Source organism: Mus caroli, chromosome 7, assembly GCF_900094665.2.
Source record: "Mus caroli chromosome 7, CAROLI_EIJ_v1.1, whole genome shotgun sequence".
Taxonomy (NCBI): Eukaryota; Metazoa; Chordata; class Mammalia; order Rodentia; family Muridae; genus Mus; species Mus caroli.
Genome location: NC_034576.1, coordinates 143817945 through 143843384, shown reverse-complemented (window position 1 = coordinate 143843384; position 25440 = coordinate 143817945). Strand labels below are relative to the sequence as shown.

At 49.9% G+C, this 25440-nt stretch overlaps 2 protein-coding genes across 3 annotated transcripts in view; one reads left to right on the top strand and one right to left on the bottom strand.

Moving 5' to 3' along the window:
* Muc6 (mucin 6, oligomeric mucus/gel-forming) overlaps positions 1 to 3850 on the top strand; it is a 20815-nt gene extending 16965 nt beyond the window's left edge. Inside the window, exons 32-34 of the mRNA XM_021167098.1 lie at positions 1579 to 1673; positions 3364 to 3466; positions 3695 to 3850. Of these exons, the coding sequence (XP_021022757.1) occupies positions 1579 to 1673; positions 3364 to 3466; positions 3695 to 3850 (354 nt within the window). The remainder of the gene's footprint in view (positions 1 to 1578; positions 1674 to 3363; positions 3467 to 3694) is intronic.
* A 1019-nt stretch (positions 3851 to 4869) lies between these two features.
* Positions 4870 to 25440, bottom strand: part of Ap2a2 (adaptor related protein complex 2 subunit alpha 2) — a 72175-nt gene continuing 51604 nt past the window's right edge. The window contains exons 9-22 of one of the 2 annotated variants that reach the window (XM_021169206.1): positions 24633 to 24801; positions 23094 to 23231; positions 17713 to 17895; positions 17177 to 17274; positions 16712 to 16943; positions 16447 to 16620; positions 13944 to 14107; positions 11591 to 11673; positions 9862 to 9951; positions 8569 to 8692; positions 7708 to 7824; positions 7530 to 7599; positions 7313 to 7447; positions 4870 to 6588 (exon numbers count right to left, since the gene is read on the bottom strand). In XM_021169206.1, coding sequence (XP_021024865.1) covers positions 6511 to 6588; positions 7313 to 7447; positions 7530 to 7599; positions 7708 to 7824; positions 8569 to 8692; positions 9862 to 9951; positions 11591 to 11673; positions 13944 to 14107; positions 16447 to 16620; positions 16712 to 16943; positions 17177 to 17274; positions 17713 to 17895; positions 23094 to 23231; positions 24633 to 24801 — 1855 coding nt within the window. In that variant the 3' untranslated portion in view covers positions 4870 to 6510. The remainder of the gene's footprint in view (positions 6589 to 7312; positions 7448 to 7529; positions 7600 to 7707; positions 7825 to 8568; positions 8693 to 9861; positions 9952 to 11590; positions 11674 to 13943; positions 14108 to 16446; positions 16621 to 16711; positions 16944 to 17176; positions 17275 to 17712; positions 17896 to 23093; positions 23232 to 24632; positions 24802 to 25440) is intronic. The other variant, XM_021169205.2, reaches the window with a different exon arrangement.

Here is a 25440-nt window from a genome sequence, read left to right as displayed (position 1 = left end):
GTATACAACCACCGCTGCCACACAAACCAAGAGCTCGTTCTCCACAGACAGGACCTCTACACCCCATCTCTCAGAATCTTCCCCAGTGACACCCACTCAATCAACAATTCCAGCTACTACCAACTCACCTATGACCACTGTGGGTCTAACTGGTACCTCAGTGGTCCACATCACCTCAGGCACCTCTAGCAGTTCTCAGACTCCCTATAACACACACTCTCTACCCACAGCTGCTTCCTCCAGCACCATACTTAGCACAACTCCTCAATTCAGAACATCTGAGCAGTCCACCACCACCTTCCCAACACCATCAGCTCTGCAGACCTCTTTAGTCACATTACTGCCACCATTTTCCACTTCCTCTGTGTCACCAAGTGCTGAGATACACATCACCTCAACTAGCCCACACACAGTGTCCTCAGTTTCCATGTCCAGGCCAGTGAGCACGATACTTCAAACCACAATAGAAGAGACAACACCTCCAAATACATCCACACCTGTCACTCACTCAACCAGTGCGACAACTGAAGCTCAAAGCTCTTTCTCCTCAGAGAGAACCTCCACTTCCTACCTTTCTCACCCTTCCTCCATGACAGTCCATCAATCCACAGCAGGTCCTGTAATCACTTCAGTCAAGTCCACCATGGGTGTAACTGGTACTCCACTGGTCTACACCACCTCAAGCACAACTAGCAGTCCTCAGACTCCACGCACCACACACCCTTCATCCACTGTTGCCATTTCTAGTACAACAGGCATCATAGGCACCCCCTTTGGAACACCGATGAAGACCACGATTACCTTCCCAACACCATCCAGCCTTCAGACTTCTATGGCCACATTATTGCCACCATTTTCAACTTCTGTTATGTCAAGTACTGAGATATTTAACACCCCAACCAATCCACATTCAGTCTCATCAGCTTCCACATCTAGACCACTGAGCACTAGTCTTCCAACTACAATCAAAGGCACTGGGACTCCACAAACACCAGTATCTGACATTTACACAACCAGTGGCACTACCCAAGCTCACAGCTCTTTTCCCACAACCAGAACATCTACTTCCCACCTTTCCTTGCCTTCCTCCATGATATCCACTCTCACACCTGCTTCAAGATCTGCTTCAACTCTGCAGTACACACCCACTCCCAGCTCAGTGTCCCATTCCCCACTGCTTACTACACCCACAGCATTACCTCCTTCATCTGCCCCTACCTTTGTGTCTCCAACTGCTGCCTCAACTCTTATTTCCTCTGTCTCCCCTCTTGTTACCTCTTCCTTTTCTTCCTCTGCTCTCCCCACCATCCACATGACTCCCACCCCATCGAGTAGGCCAACCTCCAGCACTGGCCTTCTCTCCACTTCCAAGACTACATCTCACGTGCCCACATTTTCTTCATTCTCCTCTAAGTCTACCACCGCCCATCTTACCTCCCTCACTACCCAAGCTGCTACATCAGGGCTACTATCTTCAACCATGGGCATGACAAACCTGCCAAGTTCAAGTTCCCCAGACACCAACCATACCACTAGGCCTCCAGGTAGCAGCCCACTGCCCACATCTGCCTTCCTGAGCCGCAGCACTTCTCCCACTGGAAGCTCCTCACCTTCTACCCCAGTATCACCCTCCAATCCGGACTCCTCAGTCTCCTCGCCACCCTCGCATCCTGGTAAGTAGTGTGACTGGCTGGGTCCTTGTCCCTAGCCTCCTTGTGTTCCATTTGTTTACTCCCCAGGATTTTACACAGCAGCTCTGCTGTGTAGTACTTCCCTCCCATGGTCCCACAGTGCCTGTGCAGGTCCTGGAGCTCCTTTTTGGTGTTTTTCGGCCTAAGTGCAAGCTTCTTTCTCTTCACCTCTCAGGAGTACTACTCCGTTCACCTAGTCTAGCTGAATTAAGAGACTTCAAAGTCCGTTTGACTTTTCTGGCCCTCTATTGCTTCCTGTAAGGGATTCACTTGTGCCCCATATGCCTGCTGTGGTCTTGACTTACCTTGGTCGTAATATCTCTAAGCAGCCCTCCCTCCACACCTGTTGAAAAGCTTGCATCTGAGGTCTAGCTGGGTCTTTGAGTGTAGGCACTCAAACTACCTCAGTACTAAAGGAAATGATCGCCTAGCCCAGGCATACAGTTCATCTCAGGTGACGCGTGCAGGAGGCAGGGTGGGGGTGGGGGGTGAATGAGTGAGATGGAGGCCAGGCCAGGCATGGAAGTTAGTATGGACACTTGTTGCCCATGGTTTCCATAAGCTCTCCTACCCAACTCTAACCAGGGCTCCCTACAGGACAGTTATCCCCTGCACAGTGACATGAATTCAACATGCACTCTGAGGACGCCCTTGAGTGTTCCACTCAAAGCACAGACCAGGCTCCCCACACAAGCTCCAGGCCTCCCTCATACAGGCAGTCTTCACAAAGCCAGCGATCAGTTCTGGTTTTGGTTACGTCTTGTTACTTTAAGTTCAGGTTGTTTACTGAGAAAACAGTCTCAAGAAGTAAGGAGAGAAAGTAGTGTTACAGGATAGGAAGAAGTCACCAAACCCTCCACCAAAAACCCCTTAGAGAAGCAGGCCAGGAATAAACCTGGACCCAGGAGGGAAGATACATGGGCTCATCTGTCACCCACATATCCTTTTTGTTTTGTTTTGTAATTGTTTCTCAAGACAGGGTTTCTGTCCTGGAACTCACTTTGTAGACTAGGCTGCCCTTGAACTCACAAGCAATCCACCTGCCTCTGCCTCCCGGGGATAAAAGCGGTATGCACCATGCCTGGCTCACAAACCATTTTTAACTTAATGTATGTGTCGTGCATACAACCTGCATGTGGGTTCTAGAGATGAAAAGGTCATTCGGTTTGGTGGCAAGCCCCTTTACCTGTTGACCCATCTTATTTAACCCAAGTTCCACGTGGACAGTATCAACCCAGGCTCTTCCTGACTCCTGGTCTTCCTGCCTGTCTCCTGAGGGCGGGCTGATTATAGGTGTGTACCATCTCGCCCTGACCACACTGCAGAACCTAAGGCCAACAGTACAGCCTGCTTGCTGAAGCATCACTACCATTTGCTGTCCAGTGTCGTGGCCTCTGAAACCTTTCTAGAGGCCCAGAGGAAGTGGCCTTCTCTGCTGTGGCACAATTCTGCTTCTCAGATACTCTGTTCTCTTGTGAGGGATATGGACAGTCTCCTGTGATACCCTCCTTGGTCCTTAGTATGTCCTCCATCCAACAGGCCTAAGACGCCTTTACTGGGGACTACAGGGGGCTGACTCAGGGACAGAGCCTTTAAGAAGGCTTTGACTACTGGAAGGATAAGGAGCTGCATGGGAAGTGACTGAGACCTGTTCTTGGGCCTCCCTCCTCAGGGACCTGCAGCTTACAGGAGGAAGAGCACCAGATTGCTTACCGGGGCTGTGTGGCAAATGTGACTCTAACTCGTTGCCAGGGTTTCTGCGCCTCCTCTGTCAGGTGAGTTGCTGGCAAACACCCTCCTTTCTGCTGGGGCCAGAAGCCTCATAGGAGCTGGGCTCTCAATGTTTCCCATGCCTGCTCTGACTGACAGGTCTAGGCAGGTCACTCTGGCCACACTTGCCTTGCCCATGAGCAGGTGCTGGTTCAGGGGGCCTGGCCTTGGGGGTGGGTGTGGATTCCTGACCTTCTTGGCTTCTTGGCAGTTTCAATAAGGACACCCTGCAGTTGGAGTCCAGCTGTGGCTGCTGTCAGCCCCTGAGTACCTACAAGAAGCAATTCTCACTGCCCTGCCCAGATCCCGATGCGCCAGGGCAGCAGCTCACACTCACCCTCCAAGTGTTCAGCAGCTGTGTATGCAGCCCCCTGCAGTGCAAGAACTGAACAGCAGCAACTGGTTTCTGGGTACCAGAAAATGCCATTCACGATACGGCCCTAACACCTGTAACTCGCAATCCCTTTACTGGCCACGGGCATGGCCTCAAAAAGACATCACCCGTGTTTCACCCTGAGCCAGCTGCAGAGAAAGAGCTGTCAGTGCAGGGCACCCCACCACTATCTCCTGCACAACCTGAGCAAGCACAACAGGCCTTTGGTGGAAATAAACTGACATCCCTTCAATCTGGATGCACTGGGGATCTCCTGTCTACCTGCACAGCACCTCCCAGCCTCGGGCTACATTACCCAGGAGAGCAGAACACAGAAGCAGATGCTAAGACTGGGCAGGGCACATGGGGAGGTGTGGAGAATAGCAGGAGGAAGATGCAGGGGTATGAGCCCTGGGAGGCGAGTGGGGGAGGGGGAGACACAAGCAGCAAGGTAAGCACTGGAGAGACACAAAGGAAAGGTCTCCTCAGACGCAGGAGGGAAAAAAAAGGCATTGGTATTCACTGGACAGGAGGCTGTCACCCAACAATGAGCAGATTACAAATAAAACTGGTTCTTTTCAAGGCAGAACTTGGTGTGTTCATACTGCTGCAGTCTTCCAGAATCGGGAGCATGATAGCACAAACACTTGCACAGGCTAGGCTATCAGGACCTGAGACTGGGGAGGCCCATGTCTTTGGTGAGGCTAGGACAGAAAGACCAGCAGCCCTTGAGCTGCTCCCACCCAGGATTTTGCAGTCTGTGGTGAACCCCACCATCTTCTACACTCTCCAGGCAAGGACCATCTCTGAAGTCCTGGGCCCTCAGGCCCTATGTGCTTAGACCAAAGCCACCAGGTACAGGATTTCAGTGAAACTGCAGCCACACACTTAGGGGTCAGGACAGTCACTTCCTGAGGTACCTCTCAATTGAGAGACAGGTAGCATGCCAGGGTCCTTGGCTCTAAGCTGTACTCAATTCCTCAAGGAATGGACTCAGGACTATACAGGACACTCCCCACAAAAACCACACACATGTTCCAGTTTCCTGTCCTAGCATTTATTTTTTTTTTTTCCTCTGAGAACAAGCACACTGGACTAATGGAGGCCCGGTAGTCACTGAGAGTGGGCCTGTGCCCCAGCAGCTCCCGTGGGCTGGGACATTACTGATACAGACACCATCACTGGGCAGCACGTGGTACACAAGCCACAGCCACACAGGTTGAGCTACCCATGTGGTCCATGCAATACTGCGTGGACTGCACACAATGGACAGCTACGGAGCAAGGGGATTCTGAGGCTCACTGTGGTCACAGCTAGATCATCACCTGGAACCTAAGCCTGTGCCATGGCAGTGTGGGTCACAACACGACAGGCAGACCAAGGGCTTCGTGGAACACAAGGATCAGCACACAGGTGTTGGTGTTCGGAAACTACCTGCCTGGGCTATACAGAGTGGGGCTGCGGGAGCTTGAGTAGTTGGAGCCCTGCTGCAGTCCTCAAACCCTCATGGTAGGCTGGCAGCCTGAGGCTGAGGCAAAAAAAAAAAACAAACCAACCCCGTACATAACTGACCACACCTAGTGCTCCAGTGGGCAAGGGACACAACACTGCTGTGTACGTACAGATGACCCCGTTCAGCTCAGTCTATAGCAATCCTGGGCATCACCGCAAGATATAGTGCAAGGCCCCAAGCCTGAGCTCCTGACGCAGCCTATGCTCTTCCCCGATAGGCCGTACATACAGTCCAATGTCCACAAAGGGTTAATTGACCCATGAGCTAGGTGCATCCTTAGCGCAGCACCTGCCTGGGTTGCCATTCTCGCCCCAGCCTGTCACTCCACTGCCACACTTAGGTCTCTCTTTTCTCCCCAGCCACAAGGGCTTCACAGAAGTGAGGATGTAACACCGGGCACCAATCAAGACCCTCTGGAGAGAAGCGTGTCTCACAGTCATTACCACCCCACCACCCACTAAGCTTTCAGGTCCCCAGAATGTACCATAGGGATAGGACATTCATTAAAAACAAAGATGGGTGATATTCATGTCTTCCAAAGTCAAGAGGAAGCCTTTTGCCCACCATGCTGCAAACCTAAGATCTCAAAAAAGTGGTAAAATGTTTCAACTGTCCCTTCAAGAACACTGGGCTTATTAGGCACGGGACCCTGCCATGAGTGGGGCATGGAGTTTCAAACAGTTATACATCAGGCAGTGCTCCAACAAACTCCATGGACACTGCCTAGCCCATGAGGTCACATACCTCTAAGCCACCACTGTCACCATCCAGCAGAGCCACGCAGCCCTAGGTTAACCCTAAAAGCACATGGCGCTGTTTCTGGATTCTGAGATTGAGCCAGTGGCATTTTAACAAAATTTGAACAAAATTTCCACTTTCGTTCAAACTTCTAATTTCCCTTTAATTTGTAGGTTGAACCACAGGACTGCCCTGATTTTCCAGGCCCAGGCACCCTTCTTTGACGGGGCAGGCCTGCTGCAGCCCTTCTCAAACTGAGTCCTGCATTCCCTCCACACCCAGGGGCTGGCTGTGGGCGTAGGCCTTGGAGGTGCCGTGAATGGCAGTTTTCAGACAAGGGGTGTTTATCTGCAGTGTGGTACAAAGACGAACGAGAGAGACAAGAGAGACGCACAAACAAAGAGCCTGATCTTCTGGTCTGCAGATTAGAACTGTTCCGACAGCAATTCACATAGTCTCTGAGAGACGGTGTCTTTGCTGGTACGCAAGGTGAGTCTATACATCTGAAAGAGAGAGAGCAGCAGGGTGAGTGGCACTGAGCCCCGGGGCTAATCTTAGCAGTACTTTTGAGGCCTGGCCTCACCACTCACAGCAGACCCTCCCAGAGCATCACTGTTGCACCAGTATAAATAGGAAAGTCTAATAAAAGCTGGTGTTTGCAGCATGCACACTGGCTATTCATGGAGGCAGGAATCAGCTGCTCTGGAAAGCTCTTTTGTGCTGTACTTTGAGACAGTCTAACTGTGTAGCCCAGGCTGGCCTTGAACTGATACTCTTCCTGAGTACTGAGATCACAGGCATACACAGCCAGCTCGGCAGCTCCAGTTAACTATGTACCACCCTATGACCTGACCACTATACTCCCCAAACCACCCAAGGGTTGTGAGAACCCATACTCAGAACAGAATACACAGCCTGGGGTCTCCAGAGAAACCCTGCTGAAGCAAGCAGCACTGTGCACCACATCCAGAGAGGGACACAGAAAAAGACAGCACTGGGAGCACTGCTTAGACACAGCTCAGTGCTACACTGCTAAACAGGCACTGTTATTATGTCAGGCCTTCTGTGAGGAGATAGAAATATGATGTGCTCTGCTGACCAGGAGATGTCTAAATGTCTGCACTGCCACCATGACCAACACCACTTAGTATTTGAGTATCTCTATAAATAAACTGCACTGAAATGAATAGCAATACAAGCATATCCATCCTGTTGTGGAGACCTCACCTGAGCTTGCAGGTTTGGCTCCAGGCGCAACAAGCAGCCAATCTGGGTGGTTTTGGTGTGTATTATGCCAGCACCCACGAAATTTGCAGGATTCGGATCAACTTCTTCCAGGAGCGCAGAACCAAATCCAATAATCTACACAGAATGAAGAAGCAGGTCAAGCCTCCGGTACTGGTCCCAGCACTGGCCTCAGGGACATCGCCATACAACCCTTTACCTTTGCCTTGGTGATCTCTGTGTCCATCGGATGCTTTGCTTTGAAAATATTCTGCACTTCTTGCTGTGGACTACAAAAACAGCATGTTAGTACTAAAAGCTATGCTGAAACCCATACAGCATCCTGTCCAGAGACAGCATCCCCATCCCCCTCTCCACCCACAGTTCACTCCTCTCACTTGCTCAACTGCTTCCAACGCTGAAAGAAATCCTGAGAAGCCATTTCTGTGGGCTGGAAAAATTTGTTGAGAGTGACGGGAAGCTTAACGGACACATTCTGGAAGGTGCCACCATACCTGTGACAACAGAGTCATGTTATGGGGAACAGTCACGGGGCCAGAATGTTTCCGTTGGTGAGTCTTCTGGGCTTAGGAAAAGGCCACATGGCTACCCACCCCAGTAATAGCCACAAAGACTGCATACCAGCAGTATTCCTGGAGGGGCTTAGCCACAGCCTCCATCCATCCCTCCATTCACAGACCATCAAAGGACCAAACCACTGCTTCATATGAAGTGTCAGTGGACCAGTTCCTTTTAGTCCTGTTCCTTTGGCAACTGAAGACCTGGAACAAGCCCTAGTAGAACTCCTACCAAATCAATTAGCCTAGTAGCTCCCCAAGAAGGAATCATGCTCTACTATAATCGCTAAAAAAAAAAGAAAGACAGCTACATACTATGGCCCAGAAGTCTGGGTCCAAACCAGCTACCACCGTTCCCCTTTAAGCTGTCCTCTTAAGCCAGCTTCAACAGACAGCATGGAGAGCCTGGTTCTTGGACTCCTTGAGGGGCAAGCCCTTCAATTTCTCACCACAAAATCATCTGGGTCAGAAAGAGCCTAGCCCCACAGACCACACAGAAGACTCACACCCCATGGACCCCGTGCCATGGTCACAGAAACCAGCTCCCTCTGCACCTGCTCTTGGAGTCTAGAATTCCAGGCCTGGCACTAACTACTCTACACACAGGCACAGGGACACAGCACTAACTTTGAAGAGAAGCACACTGGTTGGGAAAGGACACAGGAGGCACATACCACTCACCTGAACTGGATGTTGAGGACAGGTGCCTCTGTGAAATCAGATATACACTCAATGTTGACCACCTGTTGCACCTGTGCGCCCCCATCCACAGTTGGGTCCACGGGCTTAGTCTGCAGGTTCAGATGTGAGTGCATTAAGGAGTCCAGGCAGACAGGAGAGTGGGATCAGTCCAGCCAGCCCACCACAGAAAGGAGCAGGGGTCCCTACACATCAACTTGCCAACATCGAAAGTAAATCAAGGCCCGGAGCTATTGCCAGCTTGCCCTTCCATCATTCAACAGGTCCCACTGGCCCAGACTACCTACAGCCATAGGTATCTGGCTAGTCGCTTTCCCTAAAAGAGCTTAGAATTTGTACACTAGCTGCATATTGGACTTAGCACTGCAGAACCAAGCTCTGAACTACATGTGCTCAGCAGAAGCCATGCCTGCTAACTAACAGGCACAAGCAACATCTCAACAGGAACCTCTAGGCTCTCTGACACCTTTGCATCCAGGATCCAAGCAACCACGGCTGGTCATGGGCGGCTTCTGCTTCCCTCTGCATTCTGTGTGGCACCCTGTGCCCACAGCTCATGACCCCATGGAGCCCAGGGAAAAGAGACACAGGAAAGGGAGATCGTGTGTACAGCAGGGGCTGTGGAGATGTTTCCAGGTTCTTGCTTATGATGCATAGGTGTGCATTCCACCACCGAGATACATCCCTAAACACCACATCAGTGTTTACTTGTTTCCAAATGGTTCTGTTTAAATAGACCATCTCCAAATGAAACCAGGTCTGCTACAAAGATGACACTCATTGCTCTACACTATGAGCTGGGTCCAAGGCATGCATCCCTGGTCATTGTCTGCACGGTGCAGCAGATGCCAGCCGGCCTTCTCTGACAGTCCTCAGCTGAAAAAAGTCCAACATTCCAGACCCTCCGTGATGGGTCACATGGATCCATCCTCTGCCTGAGCATAGGCCACCGGCGCACACAGAACCAGTAGGCTTGAGATGTTCCATTCCAGGCAGTTACCTGCCTTTGGCCACAGCTCCTTTTGGGGGATTTCCCAGGGCAAAGAACTTACTGATATCATAGGAGAACAAAACAAACAAAGAGTGACAGATGTGTGGGTGGTGTCTGATGTACCATCAGGTCAACTCAAAGTGAAGGCTCATGCTTTGACCTAGCTACTAGAAAACACTGCTATATTAACAAACGCATCCCTCCTCAACATTTCCTCTAACCTCATTGTTGTCTGTCTGTCTGTCTGTCTGTCTGTCTGTCTGAGAGCCTATAAGCAAGGATATTAGTTTGAAGGTCGTCAGCACAGATTAGTGTTGGAGTGAAGTTTAGGAACTGCGTGGAGGTCTTGTTACCATAAAATATGAACATTCGGCCTAGGAGGAAACAGAGGTGGTTTATACACATCATGTCACACTTAGCATGAACAGTCAGTCAGAGTGATCCCCGCACTTCTCAGCTGAATGTACTTATTGTGAGCTATGGCTATTGCTAAAGTTGAAAAGAACTTTTTCTAATTTGTTTGTTTGTTTAAATAGTTGTGTGGTTTCGCTGTGTAGCTAACTCCGGCCCAGAACTTCCTGACCAGCCCTGAGCTCACGACAGTTCTCCTATCTCAGTCTCCCAAGTGCTAGGACTATTCACATGAGCCATCACACCAAGTTTCTAGTTTAGAAGTAGCACAGCAGGTGTGCACAGTAGCACTCATCTATAATCCCAGCACGTGAGAGGAAATCAGGAAATCAGGAGTTCGAGGCCAGCCTCAGTTACACGGTGCATCTGAGGCCAGCCTGGGCTACGTAAGAACCTGTTTCAAACATAAAGCTAAAGGCAAATAGACATAAGCAACAGCATGGCAAGACTAGAAACGGGGGTGTGGGGGAGATCTCTTTTGCCTCTCATGCCTGCCCTAGAGCCTCCTCCTTCTGTAGTTACTCAAAGATGAAGCTACATTTCTGCAAACTAGAACCAGAACCACAGACAACAGGTCAGGAGGTTCACAGTGGCAAACACAGGTCTCGAGGAGCCTTCTGGGGACCAGCCTGCCCTCTGCTGAAGGCCCCTAGACACACTCATATCTTCCGCCTGAGTCTATCAGCCCACTTGCTGATACTAACACTAGGACTGTCCTTCAAACATTCTCCTATAGGGACCAACCGGAACATCCTCCCTGCATCAGCTGGCCAGATCCTATACACTCACACCCTCAGAGTTCAGAAAAGCAAACACCAAAAGTTCTGAAACAGAGTTTAGCTTCCCTCTCTAACCAAACCTGGTGAAGTCACCATGGCTAGGAGTAAAGCCTTAGTCAGGCCAGGCACAGGGGTGCATTCGCCTCAGCCTGGCATCTCTGAGTCACTACTGGTCCTCAGCATCCCACAGCTCCTGCACGGCAGCCATGTGCTCTCAGTTTCCACACTCCTATCCCTTTTGCAGAGACTAAGCCCACCTGAGTAGCAACAACAGTTTGGTAGGCAGAATATTTTCTTTTGACACTCAAGAAAACTTTCCCCTTTTTAATTGTGGTAAAGTACATTAACCTAAAATAGAGCATTTAGTCATGCTAGGTCATGGCTTAGTAACAGCTATCTCCACCCTCCAACCTTCCATATTAGTTGCCAGTATATAGATTACAAACATTTCTCATTATATGATTTCCCCTAATTCTTTTTAGTTTTGTTTTTGTTTTGTTTTTTGTTTTGTTTTTTCGGAGACAGGATCTTACACTATTGCCAAGTGTGGCCTGGAAGTTATGACAATCCTCCTACCTCAGTCTCCCAAGTGATAGACAGATCTAGAGATGTAAGCTTTGTAAGAAAAAAATGTTTTTGGTTGGGGAAGGTCTCACTATGTAACCTAGGCTTGCCTGGAGTGTGCTATTTGGCACCAAGTGCCCTCAAACTCACTTCTCCTATCTCTGCCTCCAAATGCTGAGAATACAGATATGTTTCACCATGCTTGGCTATTTCCAATAACTTCTAAAGACATTTTCATTAAGTAAAATAAAACACATACCTAAATTCTGCCGAAATTCTGACTTAAGTCCAATTTGAAGCAGCTGGTTTTCGAACAATACACCATTATTTTTACAAACAAACCTAGGAGAGAAGCAGAGTTAAGCATCACTCAGCGCCACCCACATGAAGAAGAAGAATCTGCTTTAGAAAGGGCTTCAAGTATTTTTGGGCTAAAATATTTCTGTAAACATAGAGAAAGAGCCAGGGCCGGGGTCTGAGGCAAGCCTCCTCAGGTACCCCTCAGAAACAGATGGTGTCTCCTGAGACCATCACCCAGGGAGGTCTGGAGTTGAGGAGGCTAGGGATGGGTGGCATGCACAAGGTGCAGCTGGACCTCCTCTGTGCCTCAGACGATCACATGTGGTAGCACATCTAAAAGTCTCAATGGCTACCTGAGTAGACTCAAGAACCAAGGTGAATGTCCTCTGCCCTAGATCACACATCAGTCAACTCAATCAACTTCCCACAGCTGTCAACACTAGGCAGTAAGAGCGGCTGCCCTGCAGTGAAGCCAGCACATTGTGCCTACGCACTCAGGACAGAGGGAGCTCCGGTGGCCTCACGCTGCACAATGCCCACAAGAGTAAAGGAGACAGAGTCTCCTGTGAACACACCGAACACCTCCAGCTCCTCCAAGTCACCCAGGTTACACCTCAACAGCTGTCTGCCCAGCTCTGGATATAGTGAGATCTCCCAAATAAAACACTGTCTCTTCAATGTCTGAGACCTTTCCCCAACACTTCTGAGAACGTATAACTACACACATGTGAATGATTGTTACCTCATAGGATGTGGCTGGGCAGTAAAGCTGCAGCCTGGCCTGAGGCTCCAAACACTGGCACAGGACCCCCACCCCCCAACCCAAACCTTCAACAGCATTCTACCCATGCCCAGCTTGGGTGCTACTCAAGGAGCCCAAGCAGAGGTTGTGGGGCTTATGCCCTTGGATCTGGGTATCAATCTACTATCCACATACCCAAGGAAGCCCCTGCCATCCTTGTATAGCTGTCTATTTCCAAAAGGTCACTTCAACTGCACCTTGACCCCAGGGAACTCAGAGGTGAACAACAGTCATGGTAGGCTTATGGAGGATTCAACTTCTCTCATGCCTGCTACACTGGCCAAAGGAACAGGTTCTTCCACAATGCACCCAAGTAAACTCAAGTGGTAACCCTGTGTGGCCACATCAAAACCAAGACAGGCAAATCTCTGCACAGGCTCATAAAGAACTGACCTAGAACTGTAAGAGGTATCAAGGACTAGGCCAGCAGGCTAGGATAAGGAGAACACAAAGGTGCGTGACGACCTCCTGGAGCTGGGAAGCATACACCAGACGCTACACCAACAGAGGAAGACTGTCTGCAAATGACTACCACCCACATTCCCCACCCCCAATCTTCACAGGACACCAGGGAGCAGCCGATCCAGGGCCTGTGGTATTTCTGGATGCAGACCCTGTCAAAAAGAGTGCCTGGCTGGACCCCACACTGCCTCTGTAACAAGGGCTTAGGAGGCTGAGTTTTCCACAGTGTCAAACACCAAGCTCAGCACTTCTCAAGCCATCAGAAGTCTGTTCACAGCCCACAGAGGCAGCTTGCTCCTAACTCACACTTCAAACACACATTTCCTAACAGGAAGGAAGGATCATGTACAAAATGAATACAAGGAAACAAACACTCTAAGATCACAAAAATGCTGGTATCATCTCCAGGCAGGAAACAAAGGCCGTCCTAAGATGCATTCTCATCTTGCCAGGCAGAAATGCACTGCCACTGGAGGGCACAAGTGAGGAGCCCCACACCACCCATGGACCAGGACAGAAGCAGGGTAAGGAACAGCAGGGAAGCTGGCAAATCAGCCAAGGAAGAGGAAAGTGATCCCAAACCTGTAAAGATGGAAAGCAGAGAAGCAGCTGGACAAGGAAGGAGCAGCAGTAAGCAGAGGACACTGTGGGGTCAGCAAGCACCTGAGGCTGTGGGGAAAGGCAGAGCTAGCTACACAGAGCTGAGAGCTGAGGGAAGATGGCAGATGCCATAGGCAGACAAAAAAAGACTGACAGAGCTGAAAGCACTGGGGGGTTGGGGGGAGGAGAGAGAGAGAGAGAGAGAGAGAGAGAGAGAGAGAGAGATGTATGAAACAAGCTCAGAGTATTTACCAAACATCCCACAGAAAAGAAATAGGAGATGTGCCATCAACTGCAAAACAAAGCACAGCCACCCACGTGCTCTCTGTCGACAAGAACACTAGGCCCCTCTCTAATAGTATCTTAGGTGCAAGAGATTGAGCACAACGTCACCAATGAGGTACAGCGCCCACCCCGTCTCCCAAGCAGGACTCAGAAACTGGGCTACCTGGCAAAGTTGTCTTCAGAGCCGGGTGCAAGAGGCGCAACTGCAGAAGCTGAGTCTGAGAACACGTCCACCAGCAGCCCACCGCCAGAGGAGGAAGGGGGCCCTGTGGGAGCAGGGGGCACGGCCCCCAGACCCAGCAGGTCTGCTGACGGAGAAGGTGTGGACTGGAAGAGAAGAGAAGGGAGCATCAGCGTGGACAGTTGGGTGCCTCAGCCCCACAGAGCCCTGCGTCTACTCCAAGGTCTACTGGGAGTGGGGAGGGGAGCCAATCCAGAGACTGCAGAGAGCGAGTGAGAGCTGCTGGTTACCTACCTACAAAGCAAGCCTACCCCCGAGGCCAAATGAAGACACTCATTCATAATACCATCATAATTTTACACAACTAGAAAATCACCTGCATTTTCCCCACCTGTGGCTATTTGACAAAAAAATAACAAAGCTCTAAAAAAGGTAAGACTTAAGAAATAAGTGCACGCACATTACTTTCAACTATTCAAACAGAATACAGTGTGCACATGGTAGAAGCAGGAGAACAGAGAGTTATAGGTTATCCTCTGCTATATAGCAAGTTCTAGGCTAGCCTGGGCTGCACAGTAAATCAGGCTACAATATGAAGACTTGGCTTAAGAGATTACGGGCCATCTGTGTAACCCTGGATTTGGAGTCACCTAGTGGAGCCTGGTGGGCTTGGCAGCGATAAACAACCAAGACAATGACTCCACCGCTCCCGGCATCGGGGTGAGGCTTAGAGCCCGGCCAACCCGCCCGCCCCTCATCCACAACTGACTGTTGACAGGAATGAAAGGAATAAGTGTGTAAGGAGGAAGGGGGCAAGAGGGTGAAGGAGAGTACTCAGTATGTGCTATACACACATATGAAATCATCAAAGAACAAATTAATAAACCTGTTAAAATCCAAAAACCAAATAAAATAAGAAGATGCAAAGGTAAGCAAGTGACTTGCTTGGGTGCATCTTTGGCTCGGGATTAAGTCCAGTGCAGTTACGAAGTGAGGCAGATAAACAAAGCACACATGATGCTTACAAATCCCTTGCTCTTCAATCTAGGCAAAAGCACAAGAAGAATCCTTGAAGGCAGGCAGTGGTGGCACACACCTTTAATCCCAGCACTCAGAAGGCAGAGGCAGGGGAGGATCTCTCAGTTTAAGGCCTAGTCCATACCATGAGTTCCAGGACAGCCAGGGCTACAAGAGAAACCCTGTCTCAAACAAATAGCCCTTAAAGTCACAGCATCACACAGGACAAGGGTACAGCTTGTCACCCCACATTTACTCCCAGACCTGACTTACCCAAAGGTGCCCATGCCATACCACAGCTGACACACACATCTGTGTGTAGTCCACAGCACTCCCTAGCTAGTCTATAAATGATGGCTGCTGCTGACATGAGCCCCTGCCTTCAAGAGTCACTGTGAATGACTTAACATCCTACTGGATGTTAACAGCAAACATCATGAAACTAGATTCCAAATCCACTCTAATACAGTACAGCAGCACATATTCAGGGGCTGCGTGCACCCTGCACATGGGTAGCAGCGGTCTGTCCCAGCTACAGAAACTCCTTCCAACAGGGCCAGGCCTCAAACAAAGCCTCAGCAAAGAATGCTGCAGGTGTGTGGAAATATGTGTGAAAAGGCTGGAGTATGCTGGGCTGTGTCTAAGTGCACATGCAGGCATGTGACAGTGTGTATGAGTGTACTTCAAATAAATGACATACCCAAAGTCTTTGTCATGCAAGGGACTCAAGTCCTAATTGTTGCTGCTGGACAACACAAAGAAGGAAGGGGATGCTAGGAACAACGTGCTCTCCCAGGCCCTCTCATGTGGCTACATAACTCTTTCTGAAGGGCCACCAGAGACAACAGCACAGATGTCCTTTCTCAGGTAGGACAGGGCCACAGAGGCTGGCCAGAGAAGAGCCACCAGAAAAGCCTACAACCACATCTGATGAAGCACATCTACAGTGGCCTGGGGCCACACTGGTCACAAGACCACATTCCTACCCCTCCTTTAGTTGGAGAAAGACAGTAAGGAAGCGCTCCAAGTGGCACTTCCCACCAGTGAATATCCGATGTTGTATACTTCCATCCACAGAAATAGACTCATTTTGCCACATTAAGGGGATGTTTGTTCCATTTCAGTCAGTACAGAAAATCTCCAAGAGGCAAAGGGCAAGCCATTCTGAATCAATGGAGAATACACACCGGGCCTCTTACAGAAAAAGTGTGTAGTCTCAGATCTAAAAATAAGTTACCACAGACAGCCACAGGTGTTGGCCTTGTCCCAAGAAGCCATAACCTGGTCTCATAGAATAAGCTGTCCTGGAGATCCTAGGCTCAGGGGCACACCTGACCACATGCCCAGGGCTGGACTCCACTGGACTGTCAGTACCTAAACACAAGCTTTCTCACAGGCACCCTGCTAATCCCAACCCTGGGGATATGGGGCCTTGATGGGCTCCAGGTATGTAGTGGCAGGGACCCACCGCAGCACTGGTGCTGGCTGGAACGGGTTCAGGGCCCCCATTCACATCGATGCTTCGCTCCCGCTTGGTCTCCTCCAGGTCAGTCACTGTGCTTGGGCCTTTCTTCTTCTTCAGCTTGGCCAAGATGGAGGACTCACGCTCAGGGAAGGGCGGCATTTCCTCCAGGACAGTTGCCTGTTGGAAGGATTAGAAGTTGGTGTGACATCCTGACACCCAGCACCAGCCCAGTGGCCCAGCACCAAACAGCCCAACCCGGAGCCCGCACCAGGATGTCAGTGCTGGCGACAGTGCTCAGTCGCAGGTACTCCACAGCCCGCTGCTGCAGCTCCACATCTGCATTCTTCAGCTGGCTATCACTGCGCAGCACGTCCTGAATGGTAGCCTTTACCTCTGGAAAGAGGTTCACGAACTTGATGTAGGTGGACAGCAGGAGTGCCCGAGTGGGGACGCTGCACAAGTGGAACTTGGAGTGGAGCAGGTTGAACTGGATCAGAGGGCTTAAGAGGGGCAGAGAGCACAAATGGGGAGTCACACTATCTCATCTGTCCCATGTGCTGCCTTGTGCTCAGCCTGCACCTCTCATGGGGACCATATGTAAAGTAGAGCCTCCTTGAGGACACAATGCCAGCTCCCAGTGTAGGGGACTCCTCCTCCCTCAGGCTGTCAAAGCAGTGTAGGGAGTAGGGCAGTCCAGTGCAGTACATACCCCTGGTTCCCTGGGGTCTTTTACCTGGATCGTGGGTCCCCAGCTATCAAGTTTCCAAACTCCCCCAGGATGTAGCCGCCCACTTTGACCAAGTTCTCATGACATGCTGGAGCCTGCAATGCCTGTGAAAGAGGGAACACCAGGAGCTAGGCCACAGAAAAGCCAGCTAACACAAAGTGAAGCCATAGCAAAGGCAGCTGGGCCCTTCCTTGCAAGGTGTATTTTGTGCCAATGAGAGCCTCCCCTAAAGCCTTGGCAGACCCTGGCTTCCTACAGCTGCTGCGGTGCCAACAGCAAAAGGGGCCCAGCAGCAAGGTACATGGCTGTCCCTAGAGTCCCCTGAGATAAAGCAGGACAGCCAGTAGGCCACTCAACAGCCCAATTGCCTCAGCCCTAATATGGTTTTGGAGATTAAACCGAGAGGAGCCTGTAGCTTGGTGGGGGGCATTAGTGTAAAAAAGGACAGAACTGCAGATGGGAGCAATAATCACTCCCGAGACCCATCTCTGTTCCCTCAAGTGACCTGCCCCAGTGACAGTAGCCACCTTTCCCCACCATACCTCAAATACCGTCTTGGCAGCATAGCCCTGCACATCGTCACGATTGATGACAATCTGGATGACGCGGTACCACACCTCCTCGCTCACATAGTCGCCCGCAATGCGGATGAGGTTGAGGATGGTGTCCACATACCAAGTGTAGTCCACTGCATACTTCTCAGCCAGGATGGCCACCTTCAGCACCTGCAGGGAAGACAGGGCCCTCAGGCAGGTGCTACCCAGGACACCGAGAACAGGCTGGCACACGAGCCTATGCCAGGCTGCAGAAGGACCTAGAGCTCAGGGTAGACAGGACGCTTTCAGATCTTCAGAGGCCACAGCCCAGAGTGGAGAGAAGCAGACCCAGGAGAGAAAGACTTCAGGGACACAAGAACAAAGCTACTGAGCACAACAGCTGCACCTGAAACAAGATGCTAACATTCAAGACAATCTGCTGAGGGCAGCCACACTCCAACCCTGAATCTCTTTACCTCCCTGACTCCATGACACCTGCAGAGTACGGTGGTTTGAATAAGCCTGTGTATGGTCCCCATAAACTCTTATGTTTGAATGTTTAGTCTCCAGTTAAACTCCTTGGGAAAGCCTTGGAGTGGGTGTGGCCTTGTTAGAGGAGGGACATCACTGCTGGTGGGCTCTGAGGTTTTCAAAGCCCATGCCAGGCCCAGTCTGCCTACAACTAGCAGGTCATGTGAGCTCTGAGCTACAGCTCCAGTGGCCATGCCTGCCTGCCACCACACTCTCCTCCACGATGCTCATGGACTGACCCTCTCAAACTGTAGGCAAGTCCCCAATTAAATGCATGGGCACTAAAAGCAATAATTAATAAGCAGGGCCTCTTCAAGCTTAAAAGCTTCTATATGGCAAGGGCACCATCAATCTCACTCCAGCAAAATTACAGAATGGAATAACGTGTATCTAAAATATATAAACAACAACAACAACAGCAAAATTATAAAAAACAAAAAATCCAATTTAAAAATAGAAACAAGAAAGAGGAAATACAAATGGGTGAGAAGTACTTGAAGAAGCATCTTCAGCCATCCAGGAAGTGTGAATTAAAAGTACCTTCACCCCAGTCAGAATGTCCAAGATCAAGAAAACAAATGACAGCTCAGGCTGGGAAGGATTCAGGGAAAGGGGCATACTTATTCATGGCTGATGAGGTAGAAACTTACACTGCCACTAAGGAAATCAATGTGGCAGTTTCTCAGAACCTCAAGAAACTAGAAATAAATAGTTCTACCTCAAGATCCAGTTATGCAAGCCAGGCATGGGGCTGTAAACCTTGGATCCAAGCTCTTGGGACAGAGTTTGAGGACAGCCTGGTTTACATCAAGTTTCAGGACAGCTGGGGCTACATAGAGAAGGTGTGTCTCAAAAAAAAGCCCAAGAGACCCAGCTATACCACTGTTGGGTATATGGCCAAAGGATTCTATGTCCTACTACTAAAGATTCACTCACGTCCACTGCTGCTCTATTCATAACAGCCAGGAATTGGAAACAACTTAGGCGTCCAGATGAATGGATAAAGAAAAGGTGGTACATTTATATTACACCATGGAGTATTATTCAGCTGGTAAGAAAAATGAAATGATGAATTCACAGGTAAGTGGATGGAGCTAGAAAAAACAATCATCCAGACCCCAAAAGACAGCCGTGCCTTCGCTTATGTGCTGACACTAGTTTTTAAGCCTTCAGTACGCGATCTGCATGCTACAATCCAAATAACGACAGAGGCCTGGTACCTAGTCATATCAAAAGGACTAGGAGGAGCATAGGATTTCCCAAGGAAGGGTGTAGTGGCTATCCCTGGTTGTCAACTTGACTATATTTGGAATGAACTACAATCCAGAATTGGAAGGCTCACCAGTGACCCTAATCTGGAGGCTGGGAGATACAAGTTTCTGATCTAGATGTTGGTATGGAGCTCTTGAGGCATAGTGGCAGGGAGATCTCTGCATTCAAGGTCATCCGGGATTAAAGGTGTGGTGGAACACACCTTTAATCTGCGCTACACCTTCTGCTGGAGACTATATAAGGACACTGGAAGAAGGGAGTCTCGCTCTCACTCCTCCGCCTGCTTGCCTTGTGGGACTGAGTAACTGCTAGATCCTTGGACTTCCATTCACAGCTACTACTGAACCATTGTTGGGAACTGGACTACAGACTGTAAGTCATCAATAAATTCCTTTACTATATAGAGACTGACTATCCATAAGTTCTGTGACTCTAGAGAACCCTGACTAATACAGAAGGGGAAATAGATTATAGTGTTATAGGAGGGGGGACTTGGCGATAGCCACTAGAAAGTCCCAAATACCAGGGACCCAAGAGGGAGGACATTAGCCGAAATACCCAACAAAGGGGAGACAGAATCTATAGAGGCCATATCTAGTGGATAGGCATGGCTCCCAGTTGAGGGATGGGGCCACTCACCCACCTCAAAAATATCAATCCTGAATTCTTCCTGTCAAAAGGAAATGCAGGGACAAAGAATGGAGCAGACACTGAAGGAAAGGCCATTCCAGAGACTGCCCCACCTAGGGATTCATTCCATCTGAAGACACTAAACCCAGACACTACTGGTGACGCCAAGAAGAGCTTGCTGACAGAAGCCTGCCTGGTATAGCTGTCTCCTGAGAGTTCTCACCTCTCAGGTCTTTATAACAGTACCAGTTATAAATAAAATAACCAGTAAAAAAGAATATAGTGTTATGAAGCGATAAAGAGGAAACTGAAATAGTGGGGTTAACAGGGTGGGGTGGAAGGAAAGGTCCAGGAGGATATATGGGGACAACTAACACTAAAGGCCACTTGAAAGAGCATATTGAAATTTAATTGTAGACAACTCCGAAAATATATACATATAAAAGGAATCTAAATGAAGTCACCAAATAACAGAACAGTGCTCCAACTAGACATCTTGTGCCACCAAGAGCCAGAAATGGGTTACATCTTGTTGAGCTGTTGGCCAAAGGGAAGTCCCCCAGACACCTACTGGCTGCTCTCTACAACTGATGGAAAGGCCCTACTGCTGACGACAACACTCACAGATCTCCTCACACTCAGAAGTCAGGCTGATGCCTACCTAGAAGCCCCTGCTGACTCAGAGAACACTGCAGAAGAATGTAAGAGCCAGCGGGTCAGGAGTTTGCTGTGAGACTGTGTCTCCTAGGAATGTCAGAGGTTGCCCCATACAGTCTCACCAACATAACCGCCAAAATGTGAGCTGACCAGTGACCACACTAAAGACACGCCAGAGTGGACAGGAAAAGACTGCAAGGCCTCAGTCCTGCACAAACAACTACAGGCAACGGGGGAGGACTGGACGTGGGGAGGCAGGCTTCCCGGGAGAAGCAGGGAGTGAGAGAGGTGGTCCTCCCCGGAGGAGCACACCAATCCTTTCTTCACTGCTGAAGGGCAGCCCTGAAAACATACAAGCAACATTATATGGACTTAACAGGATTTATTTAGAATGTATATGTATTTAGAAATATGTGTGTGTGTGTGTGTGTAGAGAATATATTTGTATTTATATACACATATAAATGCAATAGCAATTAATAAAAAAGAGGTCATTAATTTGAAGGATAGGGTGGGGTATATGGGCAGGCTGAGAATGAGAAAGGAAAAATGTTATTATAATCTCAAAAATAATAGATAAAAAGGTGGAAAGAAAAACAGAACATAGTTGGGTAAGTAGGGAGGGGTGGGAAGGGTCTGGGAGGAACAGGAGGGAGAAAACATGAACAAATTATACTGTGTGGGAAAAATGTTGTTTTCAATAAGAAAGAAAAAGGGGGTTAGAGGGCAAACCAACACAACTACATTGACAGATTCCACTGTGCCTCTGCTGAGAACGCCAAGAGCAATCCAATGAGGGTGACTGAGAACCTGGCCAAAGCTGCAAGCCACATCCAGCCACATTCCAAACAAGGCCAACCCTTCCATGCACACAAGGCCCCTCTTCCCGCACTGTCTGCCTCGGCCGAATCTTGAATGTTCTCCAGTGCTCCAAGTGTTAGAGGCTTGAACTCTAGAGCAGCACTGTAGGTGGAGGTGAAACTTTGAAGGGGAGGGGGGGATGGGTGGGGGTCCTGCTGTTACTGAAGAGGGGCTGTGGTACCTCCTGGGCTCAGCAGTCTGCTCTCCGCCATTTGTTCCCTGCTTTTGTCAACATGCAATGTGTCAAAGCATGTGGCTTGCCCGCAGAGGCCCAAAGCTTGCAGTCTCCCCAATCTTGGATCAGAAACTCTAAAACTGTAATCTTTTAGAATCATCTCAAGGAGAAGCAAGATGGTGCAGCAGTGGCCAGTGTTTGCTGCCGCATCTGATGACCTGAGTGTAGTCCCAGAACCCACGTAGAAGGGAAAGTAACAACTCCTGACCTCCACACACATGCCAGAGGACATACAAGTGCACACTAACACAGAACAACAACAAAACAAAACCTCAAGGCTTTCACTGAGTAGCCAAGGCCCCTGCCCTCAGCACCACCTGCTGGGAGTGAGGCACAGCTTCAACCCCATGCAGCCCCTCCTCGTAGCACCTCATTTCTTAGTCCATAGCTCAGCTAGTTACCACCTCAAGGAAACCTTCTTGCCCTCTTGTTTTTCAGGCCTTCTTTGGTGAACGGCGTGGTCAAGAAACAACTCTGTATGAGCCTCTAGCCCACTTAGCCCTTTCTCTTCAGACCCCTGCCACAGGACCCTAGGAGGTAATCCAGCCAATGCCCACACTGCCCCTTCTTTCTACTAGTTCTTCAGGAAGCCTCCAATTGTACTCTGCTTCCAGAGTGACACATAGAGAGGCTATGCTCACAGTAGCAGCTGCTGCCCCACTCTTATTCCCTATATACTGTCACTCTAGGTCCAGAGATGCCATGGAGAGACCAGTGTTATACCAAGTGAGGCAAGCCAGAGCCTCTTGTCTGTGGTCCTGCACCTGCCTGTTTCTTCTCTAAGACACAATGGTCTCATGTAAGCAATTTGCTGTACTACAACAATGGTTAGGTGTGCATGACCCTCTGACTGACCAGAGTCCACTTGAAACCAGTGCTGCACAGAGCTGACAACAGCTTAAACATTAACCTCTAATATGCCATATGACACCAAGAAAACCTAACCAGCAGCAACTACATGTTCAAAATATAAGACTATCTTGGAGAATATTAGCTCATCGCCTGGCACAGATGAGCACGCCCTGCACTGCCAGATGTCTACACTAGACAAGGAAACCGATGCCAAGGAACCTGCTATCTACTGTCCCACAGACACTCATGCAGGCCTGTCAGGCACTAAAGACCACCCAGCAACCATCCACTAGAATTCATGTCCAGAGTAGGGGGCAGCTTGGACAGCCCCTCAGGCTGCAGGACTCACAATTTCCTCTCGGATGGAGTAGTCAGCCGTTTCCAGGTAGCTCAGCATCTCAGCCACGATCTGCTGGGCGTTGCTCCGGTCACACATGGCATAGAGCAGGTCCACTGCCCGCTGCCTTACACTCACGTCTCTTTCCGTCTGAGAAAAAAGACAGATCAGAGTCACTTCTACAAACCACAACTTGGTGGACAGTAGCTAACCACTTCTATATATGAGTCCATGAGTCTGGATGTATTTGTTCCATAGGAGCTGTCTTGGTGCACCCCACAGCACTGGCCCCATCGGGCAGGGTGCTGCCCCATCCCCAAAACCCTTACTGGGACCCCTTACTATCTATATGTGGGACCCAATACCTTAGGCCACTTGGAGCCCACACACAACACACTGCCCTGTTCCCTCATACTTAGTCCACTCAGTGAGACCAGTTCTAGCTCTGTCTGTTCACTCTCCCTCCTCCCTAACCAGCTCTTCTGAGGACCACACTCTGGCCCAATGAGCAGGTCACTGAGGCTTCTCCATTATGTGGGCACAGACCAGCACCTTCCGTGTTGCCTGGGAGCTGGTTCCAAGGTTCTTGAGCCCCTCTCCAGGTGGTACAGGAGAGACCCACTACACACAGTGCTTGAGCAGCACGGTGTCTGAGAGCAGCTATCTGTAGCTCCCTGCCGTGGTGAACAGTGCAGGATGCCTCAGTGCAGGACAGGGGGCACCTAACGAAGGTTAGAAAGACTGAGACTTGTCTTTGTGATGGAAGAGAACAACTGGAGCAGACACCCAGCCAGGACGAGGAAGAATGCAGCCTTGTGTTCAAGTCAGACACCAAAATGCCTGTTGATTTACACAAAAATACAGATAAGGGCCAGTCCTGCCTCACTACAGCTTAAGACTCACCGAGATGAAGGGTCTTACATGTATGGCTCACTAATGAACTAACATGTAACATGGAAGCTAACATGCAGAAGCTAAAGTAGACAGTGTGTGTCATGCCAGACGAACACACTACCTCACATTCAGAAGGAGGTAAGAGACCAGGTAACCTCAGCTAGCTGCTTTACATTCTGGAATTCTAATCCGTGAAAGAATCTAGAATCCTTGAGAAGGAATTTTGTTGTGTAAGAGGTACACGGTCCTGGAGATAAAAACAAAATATTTCATCTATCAAAGAAAACTATTTCTGTTTACTAACTACACTGTGTGGCCTCCAAGCAGGTGTCACATGAAATCATTCCAGGAGACAGGAATGTGCTCAGCTGGAGCTGCTCCCACAACGGAGACACTCAGCTAAAGGCCCTCGGCTGGAGCGTCATCCCCAGATGCCACATCTTTGAGGATAGCAGGCACGGTTGCACTGCAGGAACATGGACAGCTTTCTCGCCCAACTGCTGCGTTCACCCCAAACGCTAGCAAGTGACGAGCGCCAGGCAAACACTCTGAGATCCAGACAGCTTGAATGGACTCATCTTAGGTGCCACAGGAGGCACCTCCTAGTCTTCTGGCCTCCACATGAAGGCAGTGACACATGACCAACAAGGAGCACACCTTCAAGGCATTGATGACCGTCTCAATGTGGGTCTTGACGGCCTCGTGGGAGAACTCAGAGCTGGCCAGCGTGCACATGCTCTCCAGAGCCAGGTAGCGTAGGTTTGTCTCCCGGTGCTGCAGGAACTGGCCCAGCTGGTTGCAGGCGCGGACGAGCAGGTTTGGCTCACTGCAAGGAACAGGGGACATGATGAGGAGGGGGAAAATAGGGAGGGCTGTGAGCTACAGGGGAGGACGGATGCAGTGGAGAGGTATGGTGAGAAGGCAGGACGGATGCAGTGGAGGGGTACGGTGAGGAGGCAGCACAGCGGTGAGAGGAGGCCCAGCGGGAGGTGCTGAAGAGGCGGCGAATAGGACAGATGGCAGTCCAGGGAGGAAAAGACTCGGTAAAGAAGACTCGAGGTGAGGAATAAGAAGTGCAGTGTGAAGTGACAGAGGACAGGGTGCTGTAATGAGGGGTCAGTGAGGAGGAGCTGCAGTGAAGAAGGGGTGACTTTCTAATGAATCTGCAGGATCTCCTCTACTCCAGAGTAGACTCTGGAAAGCTCTGGTAGGCCAAGGCTTCACTTTCTTTTGTTGTGTCCAGGAAAGTGAGTTGGACAGCGGCCATGCAGGAAACTGGACCAGGCTAAGGCAGACAGTGAGTAACGAGGGCTGTGAATGTGGAGCATGGGCTAAGCGGTCAGCATTCCCTCTTGCATACGTTTCTTAGTGTGAGTAGCAAGGGCTGTGAATGTGGAGCATGGGCTAAGCGGTCAGCATTCCCTCTTGCATACGTTTCTTACAGTGAGTAGCAAGGGCTGTGAAT